This window comes from Crocodylus porosus, unplaced genomic scaffold (genome assembly GCF_001723895.1).
Source record: "Crocodylus porosus isolate Cpor-Errol unplaced genomic scaffold, CroPor_comp1, whole genome shotgun sequence".
Taxonomy (NCBI): Eukaryota; Metazoa; Chordata; order Crocodylia; family Crocodylidae; genus Crocodylus; species Crocodylus porosus.
The window spans coordinates 10,281,012-10,303,828 of NW_017728914.1; the positions used below are offsets into that span (position 1 = coordinate 10,281,012).

At 41.4% G+C, this 22,817-nt stretch overlaps 1 protein-coding gene across 5 annotated transcripts in view; it reads left to right on the forward strand.

The window, feature by feature from the left end:
• Positions 1-22,817, forward strand: part of SLIT3 (slit guidance ligand 3) — a 938,430-nt gene that overhangs the window by 774,639 nt on the left and 140,974 nt on the right. For all 5 annotated transcript variants that reach the window (XM_019534858.1, XM_019534861.1, XM_019534859.1 and 2 more), the window contains 3 exons: positions 14,107-14,175; positions 15,752-15,823; positions 16,006-16,077. In XM_019534858.1, coding sequence (XP_019390403.1) covers positions 14,107-14,175; positions 15,752-15,823; positions 16,006-16,077 — 213 coding nt within the window. The remainder of the gene's footprint in view (positions 1-14,106; positions 14,176-15,751; positions 15,824-16,005; positions 16,078-22,817) is intronic.

The following is a 22,817-nucleotide window of genomic DNA, read 5'->3' on the forward strand; positions in this document are numbered from 1 at the left end:
GGAGAAAAACTGAAGGGAACAGAAACAGCCAAAGCAGGAAACTCCCCCCCCCTTTAAAGAACGTTCACAGTTAGAACTGGCCTCGGCCCTCGCTGCTTCACTCTTTGCTTCGCCCCTCTCATCACTGCCTCTGCAGTCTGTGTGCTTAGCTTCACTCCACACCTGCCCTCCACACTTGGTTTCTTCTCCCATGACCTATCTCCTTTCACCCATCTTCCTTGACAAGGGGTAGAAGGACATGATGCTTACTGCCATTACATTATTCACGCTGTCTGTGTATTATACTAATTCTTCCCATGTTGTTTCTGTATAGTAGGCACTAGTAGGGTACACTCCCTCAAAAGGAAAGATTTAACTTCTTTTATTATACCAAGTTTATACTGAAGAAAATCCACCATCATCTCACTAGCTTTACTTGGCCTGAGCTTGTCATCTGTCAGGGATCCTGGCAGGCAGCCCAGCCTCAGTTAATTGCCTAGGCAGACACACCTGCCTTGGGTCTGTGGTTGATAAGCTCTGTCCCCACTATTTAACCAATTGGCTTCCTGCCTGGCTACTGGGAGCTCAGTCTCCCCATTTAATTCCATCTGCGGCACCAGCCTCATCAATAGTTTTGACCCCAGTTTGCTTTGGCAGCTGCCCCATGCTCTCTGGCTTTCCTGGTTCTTGTTTCTGATTTCAGCTCTGTTCCTGGGCTCCAGCTTTGTATTTCCCCATGGATCTGTTTCTTGGTTTCCTGACTCTGCTTGTCTCTGTTCTCAGACTTTGACCTGTGGCTTATCCCTTGAACTTGGTAGCTTGGTGTCTGGATTTCCTAATTCTTGCCCTGGCCCTGACCCTGGCCTGTGTTGTGGACTCTGCCCCTGGATTTCCTTTCAGATTTAGTTGTTGGCTTGTGAACTCTGGCCCCTGCCTCCTCTCAGTGGTCTAACCATTAGGAAAGACTGCCTACAACCCAATCCCTTAAAGTCAGGTATGCTCTAGTCTTTTGAGGCACTGAACCACTTTACCTAAGTCAAATAAGAAAGCTCGCTGAAAACACCATAACCAATTCAAGCTTTCTAACCCTCCTAATAGCCCCATATCCACATGGAACTTGGTAGGTGATCGAAGTAGCAGTTCAGGCACATAACTTCAGCAAGAGAAGCAGTTGTCCACAACCAACCCAGTGAGATGAGAGTAACAAGAACAAAGCTTCTGCAGACTTGTCTGTGCCAGCACCAGATCTGTACTCAAATTGCCAAGGGTTAATGAAATAAAATACAGCTAGATCCTGAGAGTTCTTTCAGCACATCACAGTATATCTATCCTTGGCTCTATGCACCTGGGGCATGTCAGAAATATGATTCAGCATAATCTCTTAATTTATCACTAAATATTCTAGTAGAAACCCCACTGTTTTCTTTATAACTCCTCTTGAATAAATATAGAAGTACATATGTTTGCTAATTTATTTTAGAAGTGTCTGTATCATCTTCCATGTATGGAATTACATGATGTATTTTAGTTTTCCAATGAAGGGTCTTGCAACATTTTTCCAGGCTTTGGATTTGATAGTTTTTTAAATAGTATCCATTTCCCATACTGGTTATATATATGGGGTATATAGCTCCAGGACTGGGTCCTGACAGAGCTCCACATGCATTAACAAAAGGCTGGCTCTGAATCCTTTTGAAGAGATAATAGAATTATAGGATTGGAAGGAAATATCACTAGAAGGGTTAGGGCTGAAAAGACCATAAGTGGGCCGTGAGAATATATGAAAGGGTCACAAACAAACTTTAAAAATGGATTCTCCTTTGGAGAAAAACATGGGAAAGCATGGCTTTTCCCTTGCAGGCTGGCAGAGTTCCAGCCTGCAAAGGAGCTGCTTGGCACCCTCCTGCCCCATACACCCTCCTCCTGCCCTACACACTGAGGGGCTGGGGGCAGGGGCCAGCCCATTAGGAGTGAGGGACACTGGGTCAGGACTGGCCACCGATGTTTACAAGTGGGTCCTGGTACCTAAAAAGGTTGAGAACCACTGGTCTGGTTCTATGCCCTGCTTAGGGCAAAAACACCCCTGACTAAACCCTCCCGGAAAAATGAGCGAACACTGATGTGACATCAGCTTCAGAATGACACAAAGACCTGTATCAGAACCTTTAACCACTCTGGAAACTTTATGTGTGACCTCAGGGTAGCTGTTTTTAGTCAGCAAGCCTTTAAAAACCAATTCTAACAGGAAACCGTGGTGCAAGAAATCATCCACAGACCAGATTTTGTTAAGTATATTTTAAACAGGGACTATGGTTTCTTATCCTATTATTAGGATTAGATTTTGTGACCCCTTGTTCTTATAGTATTTAACTTGTCTCCCTCTCCCAGCACAACTTCCCTCTCCTGCCCCCTCCCTTCCTACCTTTTGTATTCAAATCACTCTTTGCATTCTGTCACTGTGCATGTCCTTTCACGGCATCTGATGAAGTGAGCTCCAGCTCATGGAAGCTTATGTAATATATATATGTGTGTGTGTGTATGTGTAATATCTATATAATTGAATCCGTAAAGTGTAAATCTACCTAGCCTTCCAAATGTCTGTCTTACCGTAAATCACCATGATCACTAAAGAAATTTTTCCCTTCTTACATTTTCCCTATATTCTTCTTATCCTCTAACCTGTCACCAAAAACTGATACAGTGTCCTCCAAAGTGCATACTTCATATCAAGGATTAAATGACTGCCACCCAACTGGTGAGGACTTAGTCCTATTTTGTTCTACTTTAAACAGCAAGATGAATATAAAATCTGGTTTAAAAGAGCATTTTATAGTTACCAGCAGTAGCAGTATTGTGTGTGCAGTATTTACAGTATGCTGTAGTATGCCTTGTTCAACCTATTGTGATCAAGTAGGCACAGTAAATATGTTCTAAGGAGTCAGTTGAGATGCATATAGATTTCCTAGCAAATTGTGTGCTATTTCCTAGTGTTGCTTTATTGCCATCTGCCTCGGTGATGCTGATCAAAGTGATAACCCAGAAGTGGAATATTTGATAGAAATATCTGCTTGAAGATGCAAGTGCCTGTACTTTTCTGGCAGTCAGAACTACTTATGCACTAACACTTAACACACAATTGAGGGAATTTTCTTTTTAATAATAAAAAGAGAAAAACAATTTAGCTGAAAGCTGAGACTGACTCGGCTCTTTGCCTGGTTCAGTCAGAAAAGATTTTGCAGGCTGCTTAATACACTGTAAATGGAAAACTCTCAATTGAGAAAATTTGAATTATACTATAAAAGGATATTTTCATTACAGCTAAGATAGAGCATTTAAATCTGTATTTCAAATCTGACAACTTAGAAAAAGGAAATAGATCAACAGTATCAAATGATGTTTTGAGTGAGTAATACAGTTCTAATATATTTCAGAAAGCTGACTTCATCACTAATAGAGAATGATGGTTAAATTTAGCTTTGGAGCTCTCATTTCTCTCTTTTAAACAAAGCCATATTTTTGCTTGTCATGATCTTACATCACAGTTTTACTAGAGCTGAGCCCAACATAAAACCCTGGGTTCAAGTTTACCAAAGGTAAGAAAAGTTCAGAATCCAAGTCTGCCTGTTTTGTTAGTGAACTGTACAACACCCCAACATGTAAGGACCCTTGAACCTTCTTATCTTTGAAACCAAAAGTTTCTTAGTGCTTTTCATATTTTTGCTCCCTTATTCTCTATCTCCTGAGCTAGTGACTGAAGTTACACATAAACCAGTTTAAGTAATCAGAAACTGGTTTAAACCTGTAACAACAGAAACACATAAACCAGTTTCAAAATAGCTGAAACTGTTTTAAGATAAACTTGCTTGAATATAGTATCAAACGTAACTGATTTAGATCAAACCAGTTTATGAAACTTCTGTCCCAGACTCCTTCCTGGTTCAAGCTAAACCCCAGTCCCCCAGTATCCCAGGATGCTTTGCAGCCCTGGGCTGGGCTGTGCTGTCTGATTGAGCAGAGCAGGATTGGCCCTTTCACCTCTGCTCTCTAGCCAGAGCAACGGGTTGGCTGACAAGGGGATGTGAATGGGAATCCAGGCTGGGGACACAGCTCAGTCTGCCTCGTGGGGGTGGAGCAGCCCCTGCAGACATTTATCTACTGGAGTGGAGGGGGCAGGGGCATGGACCAGCAGGCTCAGGCAGAGGGGGGGAGCGGGGTTTAAACCCCCTCCAAGGCCCACGAGTCCCCAGCCTAGGTCTGTATGCGGAAGCTGACAACACCCTTCTGCCCTCCCCCACCTCAGTCCCTGCTCCGGTGGAGAGCAGGGGGTGTGGCCACACCTGGGCCAGGGTGGGTAGGGTGAGGCAGGAAAGGTGGAGTTTAATCCACCCTCCTACCCCACTTCCACCAGCATGGGACCCCAGCTGGGGTCTGCCCAGCTTTTCCCCCTTTTGCCACTCAAGCAATGGGTGTGTGACCAGATGGTAGCCCAGGCAGTGCCTCAGATGAAGGAAGGGGGAGAGAGAGGGATTAACCCCCCCTGCCTCCCCTTTCCCACCAGCATGGGACCCCAGCCAGAGTCTGCCAGCTTTTCCCCAGCAGGAGGGAAAAGCCGGCAGCACCTGGAGCCCCACGCTGGTGGGACAGCGGAGGCAGTAGGGCTTAATCCCTCTCTCTCCCCCCCTCTTCACAGGAGACTGCTCCCCAAGCTGGCATCTGTCCCCTGCCACTTGGGGACAAACCTGACAAGGGCTGCTTCCCCTCCCCGGTCATATTCAGTGGCCTGCTGGGGATGGCCACCCACCCCTCTCCTGCCGGGGCCTGGCCACGCTTCCCTCCTGCCTTCTAGCCATTACTGAAGGGAAGGCAGGGCTTGCTCTAGCGCTCCCCAGCTTCTAACGTGAGCCACTGCAGGCATATGGCTGCATTTCCAGAATCAAAAATGAATGTTTGTTCACTTGTTTCTCACTTCAATCTATGTAGGTTAAACTAACCTGTAAATATTAAATCGATTCATGCTTGGACTTTTTAAATGTCTGTACTTAGCCATAATCTTTTTTTAGAAAAAGAAAATTGTCTTGATTTCAAACAACATTTAGAATATCCCCTCAATAAAGTTTTGAGGTTGACTTAATTTTAGACCTTAAATGGATCACTGGCAAGAGGCACCTATTTTTCCTTTAAAATCCCTTAATTAAAGTGCTTCCCTACCCTGCAGATTACTATCCAATTCTGTGTTTTCTTTGTGGCTGCTTCCCTTATTACTGAATGTTGTGTTGGGTTTGCTTGCATAGCTAAACAGGCATGGGTTGTTTTAAATAAAATAAAAATAGTTATGTAAAGTTATCTGTTACCTCCTGTTGTTGCATCACATCAAATCTAAGTGTTCTTAGAATGAAAAGTTAAGGAAAGAGCAGCTACCGTATCTCCTGCATGGGTTTTGTGTCTCCCATTTTTTTAAGTGAAATTATTGCCTACGAAAGGTACTGAAGTGAATTTCTTGTAACTAAGGTACCATGCCTAAGCTTGGTGCATTCAGCTGTATGGCAAGACATGGTAGCATGACACAACAGTGAGCTGAAAGGGCCAGTCTCAGGGATAGAAGAGATTTCCAGAATGAAGAAAATCTCTCTAAGATTTCCAGAATGAAGTTCATTATTCTTTACTGATAGGGTCCAGGGCATGTACTTCAACCCCATCTGTGTTTTATTGCCTCCAATAACCATCTGATGGTAACAACTTAAAGTGAATTCTGACCCTGCAGGATTCAGCATTGATCTGGAAGTGAAACTATTGTACTTACTGTATGTTGTCCTTAGAGCACAGATATGGAAATCAAGAGTTCAGAGATCTTCCTTTTGACCACTGTCTAATTTGTTGTGTGACCTTGAGCGTATCCCCACTTCCAGAGAAGAGAACAGATGTTTCCCTACATCATTTAGGGGAGGGGCTGGCCTTCTGGTTTACACACTGCACTGGGACTCAGGAGACAAGTCTTTTCTGTATCACAAAATTCCTTTGTGGCCTGTGGAACAAGCAGAGTTTGTGGCCTGGGCGAACCCTGTGGGACAGTGGGTGCAGGGTGGCTCAAAGACCTGTGGGGAGGGGGTTCCTAGAGCAGTGGGTGGTACATAATTTTGAGAATGGGGCTACAGTATTCTTACCTATTCTGGGAATCCCTAAAGAGTCTGTGGCTGAGCTGCTGCCACTGCCATGGAGTGCTCTGCCTGCCCCAGCTATTGCTTTTAAAGTAGCAGCAGCAGGAGCAACCAGGGACTGTTTTGGAGTCCCTGGCATGGGTAAGCCATGAGGCTGTTCTTGGTACCTGGGTATGGACTCAGGGAACATGGAGTGATTCCAGTGCCCCTCCTAACCTGGCACCAGGAGTGGTGCCCCTTTCATTCACCCTTACTTACGTCACTGGGCCTGTAGACGTTATTTACTCTGAGTTTTACTTTTGTTAAATAGGAACTATCCACTCTTGCACTCCTGATCATGGAGTAGATTTTGTCTGTGTGTTAATTTTAAGTTCCAAGAGTTAAATTTATTTTGTGATGTTGTTTTAACAGTGTGTAGTACAGCCAGCCCTAATCACTGTAATGCTCTTTGAGATCACTGGATGGAAGAAGCTAGGAGTTCAAATGTGATTTTATTGAATGAGTTAATATGCAAATACTTAAGTTATTCAACACATAATTAAACTACATGTTAAATCCATATTTAAGAGACTTGCATTAGAAATCAATGGTGGAGAACATTACCAATGGCTTCAAGCTGCAGAGTCTAAGGGTATTAGGAATCTAGAGATATTATTTTGGCTTCTAGACAGCTGGCTTTATTATAAGGCTGCTGACAGGCACTGTGATCAGTGGTTTGGTAACCATTTGAATCTAGGTGATAAAAATTCAAAGTGCTTTTTCAGTTCAGAGCAGTGTTTCTTTGAATAGCAAATGTCACTTTACTTTATATTTTGCTGCTTTGGCTAAGCATTAAAAAAAGGAAAAAGATGACTTTCTTTTACATTAACTTGGTTATAAGTACATATAACTTACATATAACCTTGGGCATCAATACCCGGGTTCTGGGGGTGGTGCTTTAATTAGAGCAGCTCTGAGAGCCGTTCTAACTAAAGTGCCTGCAGTGTCACATGTATTCAGCATCCCATACTTCAAAATGGCAGCGGGGATGATTTAACTTAGTTAAAGCACCCCACCACCATTTTGAAATGTGGGGACACTGAATACACATGACACAGAGGCTGTTGGAGACACTAATTAGCACGCTCCATCAGACTTGCAGCCAGTGCATGCTAATTAGCATGCCTCACAGCAGAGATCCATCATATGTATAGGTGCCCCTTATGTTCATCATTGTAATCAGTGAGGATGTTGAGATTTTTAACAGCAAAATCTAGTATTACCCATCTGGTACTATATGATTAACTCCTTTTTGTTTAAGCAGGTTCTCTTTTTAGATGAAGACTAACCACTAAGGGAAGACATGATTGTTCAATAAGCCCCAATTCACTGAAGCATTTAAAATCAGGCTTAAGTGATTTATTGAATTGGAGCCTGTATTAAATTAGCACTGTATGTCATAGGAATAGTTATATGATTTGGACATATCCATAAGTTCCCCATTTAGCTGAGTCCTACATTGATGCTGTTGCTTTTTTTAAACAAGCTCAAGTGTATATTGTTATGCAGTAAAAAGCTGTGGTGATTTTGAATTAATGGAACATAAATGCATTTTGGGGAGAAAAATGTTTCCCAGCAGTTGTAGCTAACCCTTGTATAATGTGGTTGAATGTTAAATAGGTGACCTTTTTCATCTACCTTCAATTGCCATGTGTGAAGAGTATATATTAAATACTTTTCTTGGTTAAAAGTGTTAGGAAGCCAGGCAGACAAGGTTCTTTGGGTGAATCTGATATCTTTTATTAGACCAATTTAAATAGTTGGATAACAATTATTAAGCAAGCTTTTGGGTTCAAAACCCCTTTGTCGGGCTAAGGAAGCTTCTGCAGCTGGTGTGTGCTCTTCCTGGATGGAATGAAAAGTAAAGAAGCCAGAGGCTGGGCTGGTATGCATACAAGACAGGCAGTCAGTGAAAATGTAGATTGAGGAGTCAGTGGGTGAGATACAGATGTTGTGGGGGAGAGAGAAGGGGGATGAATAGTGGAGAGATACCTGGGGAGTGAGGCAGGTTATAATGTGTCATAAATCCAGTGTCTGTATTTAGTCCATGATTTTTAGTATCCAGGAGGTTGATGAAGTAGGGTTAATAGGTTTGTCTCTGGGAAGTGTTTTGTAAGTTTCCTTTGAGGATGAGGACTGAGAGATTGGAGAGAAAGTGGTTTTCTTGTCAGAAATGTGTCCCTACAGATAATTGGGTATTCCTGTCTTTGACAGATTTCCGGTGTGTGTTCATTCTGGTGCGCAGTTGTTGTTCGGCCTTACCTACGTATTGTCCATCAGGGAATTTGGTGCATTGGATGAGATGTATTACATTTCTGGAGGTGCAGCTGTAAGATACGGGAATGCTGATGGCTTTGTTGTGGGGTGTAGTGATTGTGGCGGTGGTGGAGATGTGTTGCCAGGTTTTGCATTTCTTGTCATGGCATGGTCTGGAAGCCAGTGTGTTTCATTCCACTGGCATAAATATTACCACTCTGAGTAAGTAGCTTACTATAACCAGGGACAGATCCAGGGGTGGGGTGCTTTGCCTGTGCGTTGCATGTGCAGTGAACTCTCTGAGCTCATGAGCATGTCAGCAGAGATCCTGCTGGGAGCATCTTATATGCTGTGAGTTCTATGAGCTCACTGGCTGGTTTTTCCAGTCCCTACTCTGAAGCAGCTCTGAAGTTTGCTGTTTTCTCTTCCCCTCCCTCCTTGCCTGCCACTTAATTCAAGAGCAGGGAAAAGTATGGGAAAAGCGGCAGAGACAGTGACGCTCAACCCCTGCTTTCATGGACCCCAGAGGCTGCACTATACCAGCACTCATCCCCTCCTGTCCTCCACTGCTGAATTCAGAATGGAGGGGTGAAAGAAGGAGAGGGTCCACCTCCACCTTTGCCCTATTTATTTATCACTCCCTTGCAAGAGTCTAGCGTTATACCAGCTGATGGTGCCATCTTATGACCTTTGTGCAAGAAAGGATATAACTATTAAAAAGGGTTTTTTTCCATTTAGGAAAGGGTTTTGTCTTTGTATAAACAGTCAAAGATACCATGGTCCTGTTGTCTAACTTAATCCAGGCAGGAGTTTGGTTTGTTCCGTGTCTCCTCTATATATAATTCTAGCTTTATGGAGGACCCTGTTCACTCATGTTTACTTTTACATAATGCAAACAAATAAAAGCTAGCTGTCTATGTTTTAGACTGGGTAGTTTGCACAAAAATCTTTGGCAATGTAGCAGTCTGCATGGAGACAGACACTGTAACATGTCAGTAACCTATTATTATTGTTGTTTGCTGTAGTAAATGCAGAGTAAGTACATTTGCTGCCAAAGAAAATGAAACTGTATGTATGTGGTACAGATCCTAACATGATCGTTGCATTATAGTTTCAGCCATACATGCAGTACACTAAGCATTCCACTGTTTGTTAGTATGTTCTCCCTGATGATATTTGGAAACCCTTTGAAGGAAAGCATATTGATTGCAGTGACCCACATCAGTCTTTTGGGAACTCAAGCCGCGGGGCCTTAGAGAGAAGAAATCTGCATAGTTTGCTTTGTAGAGAACTTTTCTCCCATCCATTGGTCTGGCTAAGGAAGTTGGATTTGTTTGTGGAAAAGGCTTCTGGGCCATGTAGAAAATTGGCAGAAACTTGTGGGGTCAAATGAAGGGGCAGACCCTTCTGAGGTTGCATCCCTCCACCCCCCTCCCACTACCTCTTCCGCTGCTGATCCTGGCACTGGTCTCTGCTGCACAAGGTGTCACACTCAGCATGGAACAGTGGCAGAAGATAGATTTCCTCTTCCTGCTCCTGCTCTGTGCTGTGCCTCCTACCATAATCACCACTAGCTGGGAGCAGGTTCTGGAAGGAGGAACCTGCTCCCTGGCTACTACTGTCCCTGGCTGACAGGGGCATGGGGGGATCCCCAGAACTGCTTATGTCCTGCTTCAGCTGTGGGCTGTGGGGAGTGACCCTGTGGAGTGCTGGGCCTGCATGGGGACAGCATAGCAGCATGCATCCTTTTAGTGCCTGCTCTCAGCCAGCAGAGGGTATCAGTTAAGGACACAGGCAGAGAGCAGGAACAGGAAGGAGGAACTTGCATGCCTTCCCCTCTGTCCCCAGCTGAGCCTAGCAACCATACAGCTGCTCTCTGCAGCCCTCAGCTAGAGCAAGGGAAGAGCAGCTTTGGGTCTCCCTCTGCACCCGGTCAGCTGGGGACAGTGGCAGCATCAGGGTCCTCCTCCCTGCCTGACTGGCTACCCAGTGTGCCCCACAAGCCCAGGGGCTTCAGCCACACTTTGCTCCCATCTCTTCTTAGTCTGAGGGATGGTGTACTGTACCCTGCCTTTTAGTAAATCCTGAATCTGACCACGGTCACATTGGGCAACATGTACTGTGTCAATGGGGTTCTACACGTCTCTTTTCCTTGCCACTGGACTTTCCACCTCAGCACCAGTTCCACTGGAGCCTCAATACTATGACTGCTGCTCCCCATCACTGAGAAAAGGAGAGCTTCTTGGAAAAAAATCAAGATGTAATATTTTAACTGATTTCTGGACAGCCTAAATAATAACATTCCCAACTTATCTAGTCATAGCTGCTTCTTTTCACTACTGCCCCTGGACAACCCTCCACAGGTTTCTGGGGAGCAAGATGAGAGTAATGTGAAGGCGGCAACCCCTTCCCCTGCCCCCCTTTCAGGGCAGAAGGCCTCCTATTTTAAAAATCATCTGGCTTGGTGATTTTTTAAAAAGCAATTGTGTTTCATGACAATACTCTTTACAAAAAAAATGTTGAATGAGTTGATCCATTACTTCTACAGGGGTTTTCAGTTCTAGAATGTGACCATTTCAGAGTTACAGCAAGAAGACTTAGGACTTTGTTACACCATATATTGTGAGTCACACGAGTGTTGATCAGCATTAGTGCTAGCTTGAGTTTAGAACTGGCACACATTCAGAGCTGGAGGAACTTGGGGGACTGAAAGGAAAGAACCACCTGTCCCCAATTCCAGGCTTCCCCCCTGCCCCCTGGGGCTCCTCCAGGTCTGCCCATCCCTCAGGGTCCCCCCACCTGGCTTGTTTACTTGTGGCTGCCTGTGCTGTCTGTCCCAGGAGAGCAGGCAAGGGAAGGGTTAACCTTCCTGCCCAGCCCCTGCCTCACTCCTGGGCAGATGCTTTTTTCTAGGCTGACCTGGCCCAGGGAGCCACAGGGCTCTGTGGCTGGGCAGGCAGATTAACCCTTCTTTGCCTGCTTCCCTAAGGAAGGCAGGATTTTAAATATGAATATGAAAGGTCTGATAGAAGGGAAAGACAATCCATTCAGATTGCTTCAGCCCAGCTATTAAAAGTGAATGCACTGTTTCCCACTCAATGTTACTATCTGCTAGCTATTTGAAGTATGTAGTCATCACCACTGTTTTTGTAATTCTTCCATATTTGCTCTTTCCCCACCCCACAACTATTTATCCAGTACCAGGCTTAGCTTGCCCTAACAGTGTAAAAAAATATATTGGGGAAAGGCTTTATAGGACAGGACATAATGAGATGCATGAACTTCTTGAATGTGTGCAGGGTGAATTTGCACACAGATGTGGCTAGGCATGTTATTGACATGCAGCTTTTTATGATTAACCATGGAGAGAATTCATTGACATTGAAAAGGGGTGTCCTGGCAAAATTGTAGAATTTTTAATGTCTTTTATCGGACTCTGAGCTAATTGATTACTGGAGTGTCACTAGTGTGAAGCCATGTGTAATTTTTCCAAAGAGATTATAATATTGAAGTTGTTTTAGATACTCTAATGACTATGTTAAGGAGTAAATTGCTCTGATTTCAGAAAAGAGTATCAACATATATGGGATATATATGCAGCTGTTGTTCAGAGATTCAAAAATGTAATTGAATAATGCCAGTTTGAAATATCTTCATATCTTGACATGTGAGTGTTTCTGATCATATCCCAAAATTAGAGTTAAGGGATATTACTTTCTCAAGATTTTGCATGTTCTCTAGTATAGATAAATATTTCAACATTTGAGCTAAAATATTGTCATGTGTAGGACCCTACCAAATTCACAGCACAAGTGGGCTATGTTGCAGGTCCTTGAATCTTGCAGGTTCCCACATGTGCCTCCCTTTCCCCCCTCCCCCAGCCACTGATTGATGGAGGGGCCCCACTTGCAGCTCAATCCTGATTGGAAGAGAAGCAAACACCATGGTTTTAAACATGGCACTGTTTTTGCCTAACTGCTGGTCAGCAATGGGGGGCACTGGGGCCCCTTGGCTAATCAGCATCAGAAGGGAAAAAAGGTGCCATACTTAAAATAACTTTGTTTTGCCTCCCCGCTGACCAGGAGCAAGTCGCAAGTGGGGTCCCTCCACCCGGTTGGGGGTGGGGGGAGACACGCATTTGGAACCTGTAAGATTAAAGGAGCTACAGCACAGCCTATTTCCACCGTGAATTCAACAGGTGGAATATACTTGACAATATAATATGTACTTGACAATATAATATGTACATCAACATGTACATGACAATATAATATGTCATGTACTTGACAATATAATATGTACATCAACATGTACTCCTGTGCAGAGCAAATTGCAGTGAACAGACTGAACTCCTGTGTTTTTTTTAATTAAACAACCCCCTTGTTTAAATGATCCATGAGTGTAACTAACTTTAAAATGCAGTATACTGTATATTTATAATAAATAAGCTTACTGAATTTTTTTAAAGATAGAAATAGGTGTTAGACATTGAATGTTGATACGTGTCTCTGAGGGCCCCTGTAGATATGCAGGCAAAGATGCAATAGGATTTGATGCATGATCCACACAGTTGCGCTTCCTGCCATGCCACACATGCATGGCAGGAAGCGTGATTGTGGGATTGTGAATTAGATCCCATCAAATGTTATTGCCAGTGCGAGGGGCTACCAGCCATGGGGGCTGGGATCCAGTGTCATTTGGAAGCTCCTAGGCTTGGGGATACACGTCTCCCCCCGCCTCCTCCCTCCCTTCCTTGGGAACTTCAATCAGCTGACGGGGCTTCTAGTTGCAAGGTCCCCTGGCCGCACATTCAACTAATGGTGTGACAGGAAGCAGCTACCTAATTATTCCACATTTATGGACTAGCTTTGTAATTTATTCCTCTTTTTATCACACAATTAATTGATTGAGCATGTGCTTGGGTGACCACTTAAGGTACAAATAACGGTTAATCAATCCTTAAGTGTAATGTTTAGATAGGGTCTGAAGTTCTTCCTCTGTTGCATTTTGCAAAAGAAAGGGAAAAAAAAAAAGAAAAGAATCCTGAAATAGATGCTTCCATAAAAATTTAAATGAGATGTGGGGTGAAAACAATCAAGTGTTTCAGTTTGTACTGGTGAAGTAAATGAGGTTCTGATGTACAAATATGAAACAAAGCAACATATCAAACTAGCATTTGTTTGAACTCTGCCTATACAAGAAATTCTCAGTCAGAGGACAGAAACTGTCTTAATGGGGTCAATTAGCATTTGGAGTTCCTAGTAGAAACGTCAATTAAATATAACCTCATAGCAAGGACAGACCACATATAATTTTTTCCCTTCTTCTACAAGTATCTTTTATGAAGGCCTAAATGATGTTTCATGGTCGTTGTAGGTCAGAGGTCTTTGCTGTATTCACTTCAAATGTGTGGAGTAAACAACACCGGCAAGTTACTCTGGTGCTTTAAATGTGTATATAATGTTAGTTTTGGTATGCCAATCTAAAAGATTTGAGAAGACTTTTACAATGATTTTAAAGCAGTGATAAGTCAAAAAATTCAGCACTATTTACAGGGTGGGTTTTTTTAAGTGTTGATAAATGTTAACTGTCACTATATGTTGAAGTGATGCAGCCTCATTGGGCAAAAGTTCTTGTTACTATTTTTACCTAATTATCAAAATGTGACACTTTTCAGATACCTGGAAGGAAATCATTTAACAGCTGTACCAAAGGGACTGTCCAGCTTCAGGCACCTCACACTGATGTAAGAAATTCATGGTTTTAATGCCAATAGAATTTGATGATTCCCTCCATCGTGTCATGAGTGAAATCTAAAGATTTATGCTTCTGAACTCATTTCTTGGAGCTTATCATGTAGGCCAGTGGTCTCCAAAGTGGGTGCATGCACCCCAGGGGGGTGCGCAAGACGATCCATTGGGGTCCGGGAAGAAAATATTCGAACTTTTTATATTTATTGTTTATCTAAAAAAAATAAGAAAGAAATTAAGCTTTACTAATATTTAAAATATGGATTGACACTGGTGCCTCACTCAGTCCGTATGTCAGGCGGTCACGTGTCATGTGTTTATAATTTATAAATAAATAAATATACATATATTGGAGGTGCATGCTCAAAAAATTGTTACTGATAGGGGTGCACGATTAAAACAGTTTGGAGACCATTGATGTAGGCAACCATTTCCTTTGGCTGTTCTCAAAACTGTTACATCAATGTGCAACAATGTGGCTTCAGCTGAAATTGGCAGGTTTATCCATAAAATACTGAGTTATAGCTGGAAAGACTATCAACATGGCAGAAATCATGAATCCTTTAAGCCAGTGGTTCTCAAACTTTTTTTTTGTGGACCACTTGAAAATTGCTGAGAGTTTTGGCGGACCACTTCATCTCCTTTCTGAGAAAAAATAAATCAAGTGCAGGGCCAAATATAAACATTCTTAATTGTTCTGCAACCTTTCTGTGGACCACCTGAATGGAGTTTGTAGACTAGTTGTGGTCCACTGACCACAGTTTGGGAACCTCTGCTGCAAGCAATTGTTTTGGATATCATGGCACTGAAAATGAAGGAGATAAGCAAAACCTTTTTTACTGTAATTTATGAGCAGTGGAGTAGTTGTGCTTGTAGATTCAAAACGGATCCAAAAAAACTGTTCACCCTGTTATACCCATGACAGAACTGAAATGTTTGTGAATAGTTTTATTTGGTCATATTTGACACACTGTTTTGAGCAAAAAGAAAAATAAGAAAAGAAAGGGGGGGACATATTTTGAAATAATCTAAACATTTCATTTGACTTTTTTTAAAAAACAAAATGTTTTACTTTTTTAAACCATGAGAAAAACCCAAAAAAGCTTTTTTCTGATTTTTTTTTTTTTTCCAGTTCAGCCATCAAAATGAAAAATCAGTTATCTATACATCCCTGCTTTAGGGATCTTCTGTTCATATGTGTAAAATATATACACACACCACATACATAGAAATGGTAGCCAGATAAATTGAGTGAGCAGCTGTTTTTTTCTCATCTTTTTACTTCTGCATCTCTCCTGGAATCTTTTTTCCCCTGCCAGTTCTTGCTCCTGTGCATTGGCATTGTTTTGCATCCTGAAAATATTTAAAATAGCATCTTTGGGAAATAGTCCAAGGTGACTGGCTTTAGCACTCTTCCAACATTGATTATGGAAGATGATGGTAATTGATAATAATGGCTGGCTGTGAAATTGCTCAAAGTAATTGCTTCTGGGGTCTGATTTAACAATTTTAAAAGCCTTGTATTTAAAGTCATTTGTATAAATGACATATCTGCTGTGTGTATTTCTTTAGTGACTTGAGCAACAACAGCATCAGCATGTTGGCCAATTACACCTTCAGCAACATGACTCAGCTATCAACACTGTAAGTAATCGGAAGTTTGCCATCAGTTCTATTTTCTGTTTGTTACATTATCAGGTGCATTAAACAATGAATGCTTTTCTAGTTTTTAAGTTGGTGGCTTTCCATGCTGCTTTTTAAATGAATTAATAGCAAAATAATCAAAGAAAATATAACGTTGCAACCACATTATCTGATTCTCCTAGGATCTTGAGCTATAACAGACTCCGGTGCATTCCAGTCCATGCATTTAATGGGCTCAAGTCTCTTCGAGTGCTGTAAGTATTACTTATTTAGTGTGTCTGGGTTACAGCTTATTAGGATGCTGTAGATGACAGCAGGGTTTTTAACGAGCAGATGGCTTTTACTTGATTCAGTACACCATAAATATTTTCACACAATTAGCTTCAATGTACTTGTACTTAGATGCAATGCATCCTGTACTGATTGATGCAGGTGAATACTAACCTTGTCCATAAGCAAAGAGCAACCATATACTTCCAGGATGAATGCCCTCACTTTGCTATTATGGGGTTATGAATGAACAAGAAAAGGGTCTCTGTGAGATGGCATATAGCATGCTTTTTCAATAGCAGATTCTATCCGAAGACCAAGTGGTAGCTGCCTCCACTAAATGGAGGAATACATTTCTTTCCATTTATTCCCATAGGTCTTACAGAATTAATTGAATAATAGCATTTGTATATATTTTTATATTGGATGCTTCAGAAAGCTAAAGATGGAATATTGATCTGATAAGGAATTAGGATTTTAGTACAGCTTGAACTTCTGTCAAGCCATATAAATTTTCAACCCCACAGAATTCTATGAAAGCATGAAAAAGTAAAGTACCCAGAAACCAATATAATCCAAAACAAACTAAAGGGGAAAAAAGGGAAGGGGTGGGGGGAATGAAATTAGTCAGGCTCATTAATCAGGGTTGTAGTGCTGTCAGCTGTGAGAAATACAAGATGTGCCTGTTCTGTCATGCTCAGGAATGTCGACTCCAGGAAGGTGGCTCTTTTCACTATAATGGTTAAGCTGGCCAGCTGTGTGATAATGCAGATTTAGAAGGTAACTGTCTAACTCCAGACTGCAACTGTTGGTTGCAAAAATGCCTGTGTGTCATGTTATAGCATATTGGGACATGATGCATACTATGGTGCCATCTTGTACCTACTGTGGCTAGTGTAGGATTGAAATCATTGGCTCTATAGTGACTTTAGGCTGACTGAAATCTGAAGGCAGGTGAGCTTTTTTTAAAATTTAATTCCCATAGCTCTGTCACACAAGACATTTTGTTTACCTGGTACTCAGTAGAAAACAAGAAACAGCAGGAAAATTCAAATATCAGGAAAAGAATGGCAACAGCATCTGGTTGTGTCCTTCATTTTTTGTTGCACAATTCATTACCTCTGACCTCCATGAATTACTGTGACAAACAAGAAAACCTTCCAGGTCTGTTAAGATCAGACAGAAGTGAAGATCCACCATTTAGATAATGACATTACAATGTTTGTTGCAATTTTATTGTGCCAAGCAATTCATACCTCTCTTCCTCTTGCCCCAGTTTAATGCTTGTCACCTGAACTTTATTACTCTGCTTCCTTGCTATCAAGTGCAATAAAAACATTTTTTTTTCTGTTTAGAGTATATTCTTGTGATCTTACCTCATTTAAAAGGATGTCCTGCACCTGATATTTATTATCACCACCTATAAGCCTGTATTTATCCCCTCTTTTATTATCGTAAATTACTTACTAGCCATATATAATCATGAATTAGGCATTATAAAATAGAAGTCCTCAAAATGTTTTATAATAAACACATATGACTGCCCATTTGCAGCCACACCGACCACTTACTTTTCTGTCCGTCGTTGTATAGCTTATTTGTGCCAAGCAAAGCTACTACTTCCGTGGAAAAGTAACACTACAAAAATACTAATATAACTTTGTAGTAGCTTTTAATGCCTGAGTATAATGTTTGGAAAAATTGTTGGGAGTCCATGCAAAGTGACCAGCATAGTGTATAGAAAGGAAGCAGAGTTTTCTTTTTTTTTTCTTACTTTCTTTGTTGTATAGATGCAAATGAGAAGCCCAGGAACAATCAGCAAAACTTTTCTATTGATAATGAGTGATAAGGTTACAGGCCTTTCCAGGACAGTATTTTTTTCCCTTTTGGATAAGTTCTCATGCATAGGGAGCAATATGACATTCAAGCTTAATTTGAGAGCAGTAAAGATATGTAGCTTTATTTTTATTCTTTTTAGCAGAGGCTCTACATAAACAAGAAAGTGATTGCAAATAAGTTAGTGTGTGAATTTAAAGCAAACTAACTATTCCACACTGGTACCCATTTAGCTGGGCCATCTAGACCAGTAGCCTGGCACTGAAAAGCTCCATCTTCTGTTGTTTATCCCTCAGGCAATCCAGTTGCTGTCTTCTGCTCCCAATTACTTGTATGCAAGCTTCTAGTATATTTACCTGGTGTGTTTTTTGCATTCTGCATCATAGAGGGGATGAAGTGGAGAAATTGTAGTCTCTTCTTTACTTTGGTACTGTGCCCTTGTAGATTAGTGTTGTATATTGGGGGCCAGAAACCTATGACCAGGGCCAGATCTGGTCTGTGAAGGTCCACTCTGGCACAAACAATTGGTTTTACAGAGCTCCTCTGTGCCATCCCCGCCACAGCACTCCTTTTTGTTATAGACCATGCTGCTCTGCTATGTCTGTGCTTACTCTCACCGCAGAAGGGATGAGCAGCGAGGTTAAGTGCAGGCAGCTGGCTGCTCCAGAGTGAGGGGAGGGGCAGAGACTTGCGGCCCATGCTGGGGGCTGGGTTGTAAACTGTGGCCACTGTTGACAAAAGGTCACCAACCTTTGTGGTTTATGGTTATTCTTGCATTTTTGGCATCGAATATTAAAGCTAAAATGGGAAAAGGAAAAAGATTAATGGTTGAAAGTTGGTTGTTGTAAGGGTTTCAGACAGTGTTTGTGGGTTCACTTGGGGATTAAATGAAGCAGGGGTGATTGATGTTAAGGCACATTTCTGGGTATCAGTTTCTAAGCCATGTCACAGATTTCCTATGCGACCTTGAGCAAATTTAATCAGTGTACCTCGGCTTCCTCATCTGTAAAATGGGATTAATTCATAGCTATATCACTGGTATACTGAGGCTTAATTAAGTGAGGCCTGGGTCTCAGAGGTACTGAGCACTTGCAAATCTCATTGACTTCATTTAGAAATGTGGGTTCTTGGCCCTGAGTATCTGCAATGTGCTCAGAGAGTGCTGTGCTGCAGAATTGCTGTAGAAGAGGTAAATATTACTACACAGCAAGTTGTGAAAAGCTCAGGTGGCTGAGGGTGAGTGCTTGGATTCATAACTGCTGGAAGCCCTTTCTGACCGTTGGGAATGTACTCCTAGCCATGTTTCTATTCTCAGTTGTTGATGACTCCAGGGAGTTTAGTAGCTGAGTTAAATTCTGTATTAGCTCCTGCAGGCTAACCTGGACTGTGACACAAACAAAGGATAGATTTTAGAGTCTCAGATGCTAGCTCTTGACTTTCTTAGAAGACCTGCTTAATCAAATCTTAAAAGAGCCTCCTGCTTCAAGGGAGATAACACTGAGCCCTCTCAGTCCTGTGCAGAACAACACCAGTGAAATGAAGCCCAAATGGGACTCTGTCTGTGCTCTATACATTTGGAAACCTCCAGATTGATTTGATTTATTATGGCCTACAAAACTCTGGTGTCAGCTACAACTCTTGCCACATGTCATCTACGTTGTTATTAAAAATCAATTCTCCAGAGGGGAAAAAGTGCTTCCGAGTGACAGTGTGCAATCTGTTATTGTCACTTATTTATTATCCATGTTCTCAGGAGAATTTAAAAGAGAAAACATCAGCAAAACAATTTCCACATTTTCAATTTTTATTTTATTTTTTTAATAAAAAGTACATACATATCTCCTCGTCTTGAACCATGCTTACTTTTAAAGATAACGGACCTCTTTCATGCATGCACCCAGTGTCTTCCCAATTCCTCCTGCTTTCCTTATCTTTGCTCTGTCAATAAACAGAAAACGTGCATCTGAAAAGCAGAATAACCATGAATGGACGATCTAATTACATGAGCTTCTGGTTCTGCTTCTCTCTCTCCTGCTTCCTTTGTCTTTCCTACTCAGACCCCTGTACTGCAAGTGTATATGCATATTCTCTTCTTTAAGTATATGAAGGGTCCAGCTGAGGTTTATGGGACTGTTCATATCTTTACTGTTAAGCTTGTCTGTTGGTCTTTATAAAACTGGGGCCCTATAGTCATTAGAGGCTCAACCAAATTTTCAGTTAAGGCCAAAAGAAACATTTCCATGCACTGAAAAATAGTTTATTGTTTACTGACTTAACTTTCCCCTGCAGGGATTGCCACCTAACTAAATAAAACAACAGACATGTGCGTGAGAACCTGGAATGAACGATAAACAAAAACACGTGTTTTGTCATCTTTTGCTTATTCAAGGACCCTGTAAAAAGTTAGTAAATGCACATATGTAGGGAAAAAAAAGAAATTTGGATTTTCAGTTTTATTAATTAAGGATGGTTTTCCATACTGTGCGATCTGTTCAGATGCAGAACATAACCATCATCATGAGGAATGTGCCAGTCTTTAATACATATTTTCCAGAAAAGTATGGAGCTCTCTATTGTGGTTCCCCTGTCTTTAAAACATTTTTGTCAGTTTAGTTACCCAGGTGTTAATAATGTTGACATAATTTTTCTATTAAGATGTGCTTTCTGGTATCCATGACACATACATCAGCCTTTCCAATGCACACTTAGAGCATCCCATTGGCAATCCAGATCTTAAAATGTTAATTTTTTACTTTTTCCTAACTAAATGGATTTGTCATTTGCTAGCTTACCTGTAGCTTACTAAAGGGGTTCAATGATATAGCCCAGAAGTGAAGCAAAATGCAAATATTTACAAAATAAGGAGGACTAAGATGTCACCAGAAATCATTCTAAAGGTTCTATTTGAACTGCAGTGTTGCCGGCAAATGAGATGGAAACCTCTCATAGGTGCCTAACAATAATGGCAGAGATCAGAATGTAACATCAGAAGGAGGCCATTCTTATTTAAATATGGTAATTAATTCTCTTCTGGGTTTTGAGTAGATAAAGCTATAAGGAGGCCTCATTTTGCAGTCTCCGCACCAATAAAACTATTTCTTATATAAGGACTGGAAGGTAATGAGCTGCTGTAATATTTTTAATGTGTTCCCAGCACTGGTGTGCTCATTCCTCCAGGCAAGGTAAATATTAAAGGTCTGTCCCTGCTTATTCATGCCAAAAGTGATCCTTTGTGAGCCAAACTCTTAACACTCTTCCAGTGATGTTTCAGCATCAAAGCAGTAGAAACACAGGGCTATTCATTTGTAAGATCCTGAAGCAGCAAAAAGTGAAGGTGGAAGGATTATATGCCTCTCTGTGTGCTATTGATGAATCTTCTGTTGCAAATCTTTGCAAGGCAACAAGATAGGAATTGTCCTGGAATAGCATCATTGTGAATGTCTGGATGATAAGTAAACATTTTTTAAAGGTGCACTGCAGGCTATGGTTGTTTTTTCACCAGCGCTACTACGGGAAGGGCAGGATGTAAAAAGAGACCGTTTGTTTTCATTTAGGGATACTGTTTTCTCCTTAGGGGCCCAGATAGCTCTTTTAAGTGAATTTTATATGCAACATAGCTAACATCTATAAACCAGCACGGTGAGAAAGAGGAAGCAGTCACTGTATACCATAAATATCAGGACAAATTAGAAAAGAAATAAGTCCTGTATAAGTATTATTATAAAATACGCGCATACTAACTTTCTGTTCTGCACACCATTACAGAAGATTATAGCAGACTTTTTGATGTGAAAGGTATTTAAAGCCTTTTTTGGTCCTCAAGGAAGAAGTCCATTAATACTAAACATTTATGAAGGTGGGGGTACAGCAGATATACTAGTCGCTGTTATACATTTAAAATAAGTATTTAGACATTGAACCATTGAAGCAATGCCATAGATAGAGGCTTTTTCTACTCGCACCTTCATTTACTTTTACTTGCCGCGCTCATTTGGGTCACCTTTTCCAATTAAATTATAAGCTCCCTTGTTTAGGAGGTGGCTTGTGCTCTTTCTGGGTTTTTTGGTTTGTTTTGTATAGGACTTAACACCTAATGTCCAACCAGATTGGGATCTTTGATTAATATCTCAAACTACATATACCTGTAATAGTAAGTAATGATACTTTCATTGTAATGCCGTTTATCCTGAAGGATTCAAATAGCACATTCATCAGACAATCAGAAAATGCTCCCACCTGTACATATATTTTAAAAAGATATAGTTCTTAGAGTGGCTGATAAAATGCCTGTTCAAATGGTCTGGGCAATAACTGAAAACCCTCTGGGAAAGGTTGTGTTTAAACTCAGTTCAAACTCAAAATGTGCTAGCTTCCTTGTTTATCACGGACGAGTACGTCAAGCAGCTGAGTTCCAAGTTTTTTTTTTCCTGGAAGTGTAAATGTGTCCATCTGTACAGACTGGTATTTTCTATTGCTGGTGTGGGAACTTGGGACCTGAAACTGCTAATATACGTGCCCACGCTGGTCCTTAACTCCCTCCTGGAGTTCCATTAAAGTCAATATTTAATTTCGTCTTTCACAATTTGTGCTTTTTGCTCCCATCCTTCCTTTGTGTTTTCAGCCAGAATTATGTGCAGGAACGAAGATCTGCAGTTGCGGGTATTTTGAAGCAATGCTTTTTAAAGGAAATAATGAGCAAGAAAGAGTGCCTTTCAAATAACAAGCTAATTTTAACAGCTTTAAAGATTGGTAGAATTCTTTATATCAGTGTCACATGGAATAGGGCATAAGAAAGCATGAGCTCTAGTGGGTGATTTCACTAGCGGGGTCTCTGGAGAAGGGGCAGTTCAGTTTCCATTCCAAAGCTCACTCTCTTCGAAGTGGCAGA